This window comes from Colobus angolensis, unplaced genomic scaffold, assembly GCF_000951035.1.
Source record: "Colobus angolensis palliatus isolate OR3802 unplaced genomic scaffold, Cang.pa_1.0 Scaffold116, whole genome shotgun sequence".
NCBI lineage: Eukaryota > Metazoa > Chordata > Mammalia > Primates > Cercopithecidae > Colobus > Colobus angolensis.
The window spans coordinates 2,846,175-2,854,925 of NW_012112697.1; the positions used below are offsets into that span (position 1 = coordinate 2,846,175).

At 46.0% G+C, this 8,751-nt stretch overlaps 1 protein-coding gene across 1 annotated transcript in view; it reads left to right on the forward strand.

The window, feature by feature from the left end:
- The first annotated feature begins 2,394 nt into the window (after positions 1-2,394).
- Positions 2,395-8,751, forward strand: part of LOC105526376 (chromosome unknown open reading frame, human C16orf47) — a 51,028-nt gene continuing 44,671 nt past the window's right edge. Inside the window, 3 exon segments of the mRNA XM_011962358.1 lie at positions 2,395-2,420; positions 4,540-4,648; positions 7,669-7,794. Coding sequence (XP_011817748.1) covers positions 2,395-2,420; positions 4,540-4,648; positions 7,669-7,794 — 261 coding nt within the window.

Sequence of the window (8,751 nt, forward strand, 5' to 3'; positions counted from 1 at the left end):
ATGCCTGCAATCCCAGCACTTTGGGAGGCCAAGGCAGGCAGATCATTTGAGGTCAGGAGTTCGAGACTAGCCTGGCCAACATGGTGAAACCCCATCTCTACTAAAAATACAAAAAAATTAGCTGGGTATGGTGGCGGGTGCCTGTAATCGTAGCTACTCAGGAGGCTGAGGCAGGAACGTTGTTGGAACTGGGGAGGCAGAGGTTGTAGTGAGCCAAGATCACACCACTATACTCCAGAGTGAGACCCTGTCTCAAAAAAAAAAAAAAAAATGTTATCTACATTTAGAATTTTGAAGGATGGTATGTGGGAGAGGGATTAAACTAGTTTACATTGCTTCAGAGGACAAAGCTAGAAGCACACGGTGGAAGCTACAGATAGGTAGATTTCAGCTCTGAATAAGGAAGCTTAGAAGGATTCCCTGATGCCTGCAGGGAGGTAGCCTGCCCCGACTGATGGGTCTGTTTCTCACGTGCGGCTGACTGTTATAGCGGCCCCTGTTCGCAGCAGCTCTTTCCCTACTGTGCCTCCGCAACTAATTGCCAGTGTCCTTTGCTCAATGCTTTATTTAACAGTGCTTTGCATTAAAGTGAGCTCGTATGTCTGTCTCCTCCACTAAGCTATAAATTCCTTTAGAACAAGGCCTATGCCTTTCCTACTCTTTATATGTAGTAGAAACACAATCAACTTTACTTCATTTGTTCAGTTAAATGGGAATTGGCTGCCTCTTCTATTCAAGTCCACTACCCAAAAAAATGCATTTGGTCTAGTCTGAGATCTGTGGAAACACAGCAACTCCTGAATGGTAATATAACCATACTGGCTGTATGCCAGTGTTCTGTGTATTTTGGGAAAGGTCACATCTGTGAATCTGTTCTTCCCATCTTTAAAGCAGGGATACCTCTATTCTTGAGGCTCACAATGCTGTGCACATAATGTTTCATATGCTTTCAAAGAAAAGTAATCTCTAAATGTAAGGTGCCATTAGGATGATATATGTCACATTAAAGAAACATTTTCTCCTTCCCCTTTAACATTAGCATTCTCTTTTGTTTCCCAAGTTTTCACTGTAAGATTCTAGAAAGTTCATTTCAGAAAACCCCATTTATCTGCTACCGGTTCAAACATCTACAAACCACTGGAACCTCTTTGGGATAGAATGGAAGATATGTTTATTTTCCCTCCAACCATTATCTCACTCAATTTGAATTTGACTTGGGTATTTGGTTGGTTGGTTGGTTGGTTGGTTGGTTGGTTGGTTTTGAGACGGAGTCTTGCTCTGTCCCCCAGGCTGGAGTGCAGATAGTAATTTTAGGAATTCATCGTTATTTGGGCTTTTTCTAATAACTTGCGTCATTGAGTATGTGGTCTGAGGGATATACAAATGTCACCTTCAAGTCACATTAATTGGACGGAGTGCCTCCAATGTGCTGATGAAATCAGCTTGCTTCCATGACTTAGTCATGCTGATGCTGCAAATCTAGGTGGGGCCAAAGATGAATGATGAAAGCACTTTTCTTTATGCTTATTCTGTGGATGAAAAAAAAAATTGCTCTGATGCAAGCCTTGTGCTTGTTGTCATTATTACATCATTGCATTCCCAGCATATTAGATGGCAGGGTAGGGCTGGACCAGCACATCAAGGAGAAGACTTTTTTCCACTCTTAGCTCTTGTCTAGCCTACATTTTATCACACTGCCACATTCCTTCCCAAAGGTGGCAGCATTCTGGAGAATGGTAAAGTGAAATGATTTCCAGAGAAGTAATTAGCAAAATGCATAGAGGCTTAAAGAAAAAAAAAAAAGGAGAAGAAGAAGGCTATCAATCAATAAATAATAAAAAATTCAGCCAAGGGCATTTTCCATCTTGGTGTTCTTGGCTATGAGAGCGAGAAAGAGAGATTCATGAGGACAGGTCAGGTTACCCCTCCTTAGCTCACATTACACAGCTTCAATATAATGCAGTGTGCTCGCATAAAGGGAGGTGATAAGGAACAAAAATGGAAACTATGCTTTCACCTGCACTTGACTTCCTACCATCACTTCAGACTTTCAGGTAGTACTATAAGATACCTGATCTTAGATATTCATGGAGTAATTGTATCGACATTGATCTCTTAATGGTAGATGATAAGTTAATTCATCCCCAAACCCTTCTGACTTGGCAGATGAGGAGTCATTAGTCATTGAACTTATTCTGGGCATTACACATTCTATTATTTATCATTTACATATAAATGAAAGTGTGAGCCTCCTAGAGTGATGGGACGGTGCTAGATGGTTTAGAGATTTTTCCATTGCCAGGAGACCAGAGTCAATAATTCAACAGGATGAGAGAATAAGTAAATACAGGATTTGGAGAGAAGAGTCAGCATAGCCGACGAGGTGGGTTGGGGATGGCTCTGGTATTAGAAGAAGAAAGGTAAGGAGTTATATTCATTCATTTATGCATTCATTCCACAAATATTCCTTGTGCTAGATAAGATTATTAGACATAGCCCTGCCCCTCCAAGTAAGCAAATCATATGTCATCCCAAGTTGGGAAAAGTGCTTTGAAGGAAACAGACAGGGTGTTGTAGGAGAAAATAATGGGAATGGGGGTTCAAGGGTTGGGAGTGTATTTCAATAGACTGGTTAGAGAAGATCTCTAAAGAGTTAACATGTAAACTTGAACCCAAAGGATAATAAAGAGCCAGCCATATAAAGGGGAAATGATAAGGACAGAGGCTTTATGAGGCCTTGAAGCGGGAAAAGTCCTTGGCAAATTCAAAGAAGTAAACTGTTAATGGCACTTCCCTTTATCGAGCACCTATCATGGCCAGACCCTGGTCTAGATGCTTTGTGTGTGTTAATGCATTTACTCCCCCAGCCCTCTGAGCAGGCATTGTCACATTCCCACTGTACTGGTGATGAAAATGAGGCTAGTGTGGCTGGAACATAAAGGGTGAAGGGGAGATGGCTCAAGACCAAGTTGGAGAAGCAGGCAGTGGCCACCAGTGTTTTTGTTTGTTTGTTTGTTTGTTTTTGTTTTTGGAGACAGAGTCTCACTCTGTTGCCTAGGCTAGAGTGCAGTGGTGCAATCTCAGCTCACTGCAGCCTCTGCCTCCTGGGTTCGAGTGATTCTCCTGCCTCAGCCTCCCAAGTAGCTGGGATTACAGGCACGAGCCACCATGCCCAGCTAATTTTTGTATTTTTAGTAGAGACGGGGTTTCACCATGTTGGCCAGGCTGGTCTCGAACTCCTGACCCCAAGTAATCCACCCACCTCGGCCTTCCAAAGTGCTGGGATTACAGGTGGAGCCACCGCGCCCGGCCAAGTGGGGTTTTCACCAGGGAAATGGGCTTAATCTGATTTTGGTGTTTGATTGGTTGGTTGGTTGGTTTTGAGAGGGAGTCTTGCTCTGTCACCCAGGCTGGAGTGCAGTGGCGCTATCTCAGTTCACTGCAGCCTCCACCTCCCAGGTTCAAGTGATTCTCCTGCCTCCTGAGTAGCTGGAATTATAGGCATGTGTCACCATGCCTGGCTAATTTTTTTTGTATTTTTAGTAGAGACGGGGTTTTGCCATGTTGCCCAGGCTGGTCTTGAACTTCTGACCTCAAGTGATCCACCCGCCTCAGCCTCCCAAAATGCTGGGATTATAGGCATGAGCTTCTGCACCCGGCCCTGATTTGGGTTTTTAAAGGATCCCTCTGGGCTGCTCATTGATGAGCGGACTGCAATGGGGCAGGAGAAGAAGTGCAGGGACCATTTAGAAGGCATTATGGGTTCCCAGCAAGAGGAGATGTGACTGGGCCAGGAGGGTTACAGCAGAGGAGAGGACAGGAAATGGTGGATTGGAGGCAGGTTTTGGCTGCGTGGAGATTTGAGAGGCAGCCCAAGCAGTAAGGATGCAAAAAGAAAACACATGAACTCAAACCTAATACCAGCCTCCTTCTACCACTAAAGAGAGGGAAGAGAGAGAGTCGCAGAATAGATTCCTTGAAATTGGAAGAGTTTCAGGCATCTGACCAGGATCCTGCCTCGCTGTCAATATAAAACTTAAATACCCATTGCTTGCATGTTGCGGTTTGGCAGTTCTTATTCCTCCTTTTTGTTGTTGTTGTTGTTATTGTTGTGAACACACACACCACCCACTCCTGATCCACTGGGGCCTTAGAAGGCATCAGAAAGTGAGGTTTCCTCCTGTGGCCAGGAAGGTCTCCATGCGGAGAAGAGAAGTCTGCTACCCAGAAACTGAAGTGAAGGAAAAGAAGGTGGCTCACCTGGAGGAAACAGGTCCAGCGAACTGCAAGCCAATCATTAACTCTGCCCAAAGCCTCGAGGACACTCACACACTTGGGAATTTTGGGAGCCCGGAAACTAACTGCAAAGTTTACTTTCAGAACAAGGCCCAGAGAAGGAAGCAAAAGATAAACAGGGACCGAATGTTTTAATTATTTTACATGGTTCCACCCCAACACCATTCCCTAAATCTTAAAGGAATGACAGTCCAAAGGGGTTTATGGGAGAGCATTTTCTTCCTTTCCCTCTCTGCCATACAGGCTTGCAACTGCCCTGCGCCCCCACTTCTACAGTGTTCCCTTCATGGGAATGGCTGGATATATCCGTGGCTATCTTGTGACTTTGACCAAACCTGGGTGTCGGAGCCTGGTGAGTTTCCTGGGCGGTTGTGGTCGGCTTCAGAACAGTAGCCACACGGGATGCTCTCCAGGGACTGCCTCTGAGTTGTATGGATACAGTTCTTCATCTGGGTTTTATAGAGAACAGGGGTCCTGACCTTGGAGTGCAAGAGAGCAGAGCTTTGTTAGTAAACTGTCCAGGGAAGACTTTCAGGAAAACGAATGAGGTGGGGAAAAGGGAAACTGGGAAGGGCCAAAGGAATCCAGACCCTTCAACACGTTCAGGCACAAGCAGACTCCCTGGGTGTGGCCTACAGACTCACAAAATCAACTCCAGATATCTTGGGGAGAGCAAGAAGAGACGACAAATATGCCGGGGCAGGAGGGTCGGGGGAGGGTGGGGGGAATACCTGCTAATGCAATCAACTGCAAGTGGAAAGGACGAGCCGTCGCCCACGGAAGATCTCAGAAAACACAGCTCGAAAAAGTACAAAAGTCCTTCAGTGTGAGGTAATGAGGCGCATCTAATTATATTTAGGAAAGAAACAGCAAGAACTGCTTTAAAAGCCTCCTCTTAGTCTTCCCCTCTCAAACCAGTAAGGATCCCAAAGCCAGAGACATCGTTGCTTCACAGAAAGTGAGGAATTGAAGAGCGCATCACAGGAAACAAGGTTATTTTCCCAGAACTGAGAAAAACTATCACCCAAGACCTTCCCTGCCTGTTCTCTTTTCCCCTCCCAAAAAAAAAAAAAAAAAAGTCCCATCAGGAAACAGCAGGGGGAGAAAGAAAGAAAAAAAAAAAAACCACAGGCAGCGCCACCATGAGAAATGAAGGCAGTCGAAATGACATTTGACACCACCAGGCCACAGCTGAAGAACAAGGGAAAAGTTTTAGGGCGACTGTCAATGACCCATGGTCCTTCACTCCTAACCTTGCTCCTAGCATATGTTTCTCATTTCCTTGCTTATAGCTGGTCCAAGCTAATGATATGTGTTTTGGCCGGGATCCCGTGCTTGGCATACAGCCGGTCTTGTTCTCATTGTCCGGGCTACTTACAGAAACCTCTTTCTCTGTCTCTTTCTCTCTCTCAAAAAACCGGCTTTAAAGAACAGTAAATATGCAAAACAGCCCCCACGCTCTATAGAGCTACCATCTTGAACACGGCCTACGCCATCCTCACACACCCCATCAATAAAGGCCTGAAGAGACTGCCCACAGGAGAGGGGTAAGTTCAACACAAAAGCAGTGGAAATTCAAACAAATTGGCCCATTAGAGTCTCACACAGCTATAAATACAGCTCGGCTGGGGCTATTTTGAGGGACGGTGGCATGGGAAAGTTCGGCCTGGAATCTTGAGTCTGTCAAAGGAGACGGATCTCTCCCAAGACATGGGAAGAACACGAAGCGCCTGGCGGGCAGGAGGAAGGAGGGCGCTGGAGCTGGTCAGTTTCAGGGCCAGGTTACACGTGAATGGCTGAGACAAGGCCGGGCCTCGCTCCTGTGCTCCGGGGCTGCCGGACTTGCTGTGGGAGGCTTGGGCTCGGTGTCACTCAGAGTGTCCATAACCTCTGAAAAGGCCGAACATGCCCCTTTGCTCCTCAGGGGTCAACGGATCATTTCACTCTTCCGGGTGGAGGAAGGGTGGGAAACGGAGGGGCTGGTGAGTCTGGGCAGGACCCGGTCTGCACTTAGCATCTCTGGCGGACCCGGAAGGGAATTTTTTTTTTCCGTTTTTTTATTGATACATAATCATTGTGCATATTGATGGGGTAGGTGTGATATTTTGATATAATGTGTAATTATCAAATTAGGGTATTTAGGGTAACCGTCATCTCAAGCATTTAGCATTTCTTTGTGTTGGGAACAGTTGAGGAGGGCATTTTTCCCCATTCAACCCCAAAGGTTGCACTGAGTACGTATATTTTACGAAATTAGGGGCACAGTAGCATGGATTTGAGGAAATGGGTCCCATTAACAAGAGTTAGTAAAATATGTAGGCAGAGAATATATATGCAGATGTCAAGAACTGCTTAACATTCCCCCTCAGGGCGTGTCAACAGATGGCAATTAACTGCTAGCAGTTAGGAACCAGTAAATACAGAATACACAGATGCTTATGCTTCCTGTACCTGCCTGAGAGGCAGGAACACAGATTCCCCTTTGCGGCTGTGAAATTACAAGGAACGTCTGGGTTCACTCTGCAACCCCGCCTATTTTCTGTTCAGAAAGCACACCCAGGATAAGTGTGGACTTACTGAGTAAGTCTGAGCATTCACTGTAGACCAAGCACTTTCCAAGGCACAAGAGTCACACAGACAGAGCTCCTTCTGCCTGAGGCTTTCAGCCCAGTGGATGCATTTGATCAGTCCCTGACCCTGTAGTTTCCTTGACGATGCCTCCGCATTTCCCTAGAACAGCCCAGTTTATATCTATTATCCCAGAGTAATTATTAATAGCACTTCTTTTCACTTTCAAAAGCGTCCCAGTTTGGATGATAAATTATATGGCTACTCTATCTAGAGTTCGTTTTTTAAAAGAAGTTTTTTGGGGGGGAGGGGTGAAATCTAATACACAGAGATAAAAAGTGCAAAAATATAGCATCCTCTATTTGAGAGGCTCTTTGGAACTTGCTGAAGTCAAGAGAGGGTTCCCAAATGATGAAGAAAATGGCTTTAGCAGATTAAATTTTAATTAGTTCATAACAGGTTCCACCGCATTCTGGACTTGAATCCCTGCCGCATGCTGTCGTCAGTTCTGTAGTCCCAGACATTGTCGGCTCTGGATTTTCCACAGTGTGTCAGAAAACTCAAACTGACTGCCCTCTTCCACCAAGCCCGGGGACAGCTGGGGCACATGAGGGCACTTGTCCCCACACAGCCTGTTGGGGAAGAGCCAATTCAGGTTACCATGACAACACCCTTTCCTGAAAATCTCTGACTGACACTTCCTGGGGAGACAGGAAGTACCGACAGGAAGATCCCGAGGTCATTCTTTTCCTTTGTCCAGCTTTTCCCACCTCCCAGACTCTCTGATGATTTGACCTTTCCTAGCTCAGCATATCTTCTGCCAGCCCCATCAGCAAAGCTGGGGGCAAAAAGCAAGCAACTGTTTCTGTCCGCTTCTTCCCAGCAGGCCAGTGGAACGCCCAAGATATTTCAGTAATAACCTGCATCAAAGTAACTACAGAGGGGTGGGCACGGTGGCTCACTCCTGTAATCCCAGCACTTTGAGGGCCCGAGGCAGGCAGATCACCTGAGGTCAGGAGTTCGAGACCAGCCTGGCCAACATGGTGAAACCCTGTCTCTACCAAAATGCAACAAATTAGTTGGGTCTGGTGATATGTGAGTGTAGTCCCAACTACTCAGGAGGCTGAAGAATGAGAATCGTTTGAACCTAGGAGGTGGAGGTTGCAGTGAGCCGAGATCATGCCACTGCACTCCAAACTGGGTGACAAAGTAAGACTATGTCTCAAAAAGAAAAAGAAAAGAAAAAAAAAAAAACTAGTGAAAGGAAGATGCTTCAAAAAGTGATAGTGCTGATTTGAAAGTAAACGATCAATTTATGGACTGCCTGCACTTTTGCAATTAACATCAGGACATTAATAATCATCCCACAAGTGTTACTGAGTGCCTACCACATGCCAAGCCCTGTGTTGCAGACAGGGTATTGAGTATTGAACAGAATGGATATGGCCCCTGCCTCCATGGAGCTTACAGTGTCCTAAGGGAGACAGACATTCAATGGATAATCATACAATAAATACACAACTACCAATGGTAATAAATGCAGCAAAGGAAAAGTGCAGAGTAGGAGCAGCCGGGCTCAGTGGCTCACGCCTGTAATTCCAGCACTTTGGGAGGCCGAGGCGGGCAGATCATGAGGTCAGGAGATCGAGACCATCCTGACTAACACGGTGAAACCCCGTCTCTACTAAAAAATACAAAAAAAATTAGCCGGGTGTGGTGGTGGGGCGGGGGGTGCCTGTAGTCCCAGCTACTTGGGAGGCTGAGACAGAAGAATGGCGTGAGCCTGGGGGGTGGAGCTGGCAGTGAGCCAAGATCATGCCACTGCACTCCAGCCTGGGTGACAGAGCAAGACTCTGTCTCAAAAAAAAAAAAAAAATGTTATCTACA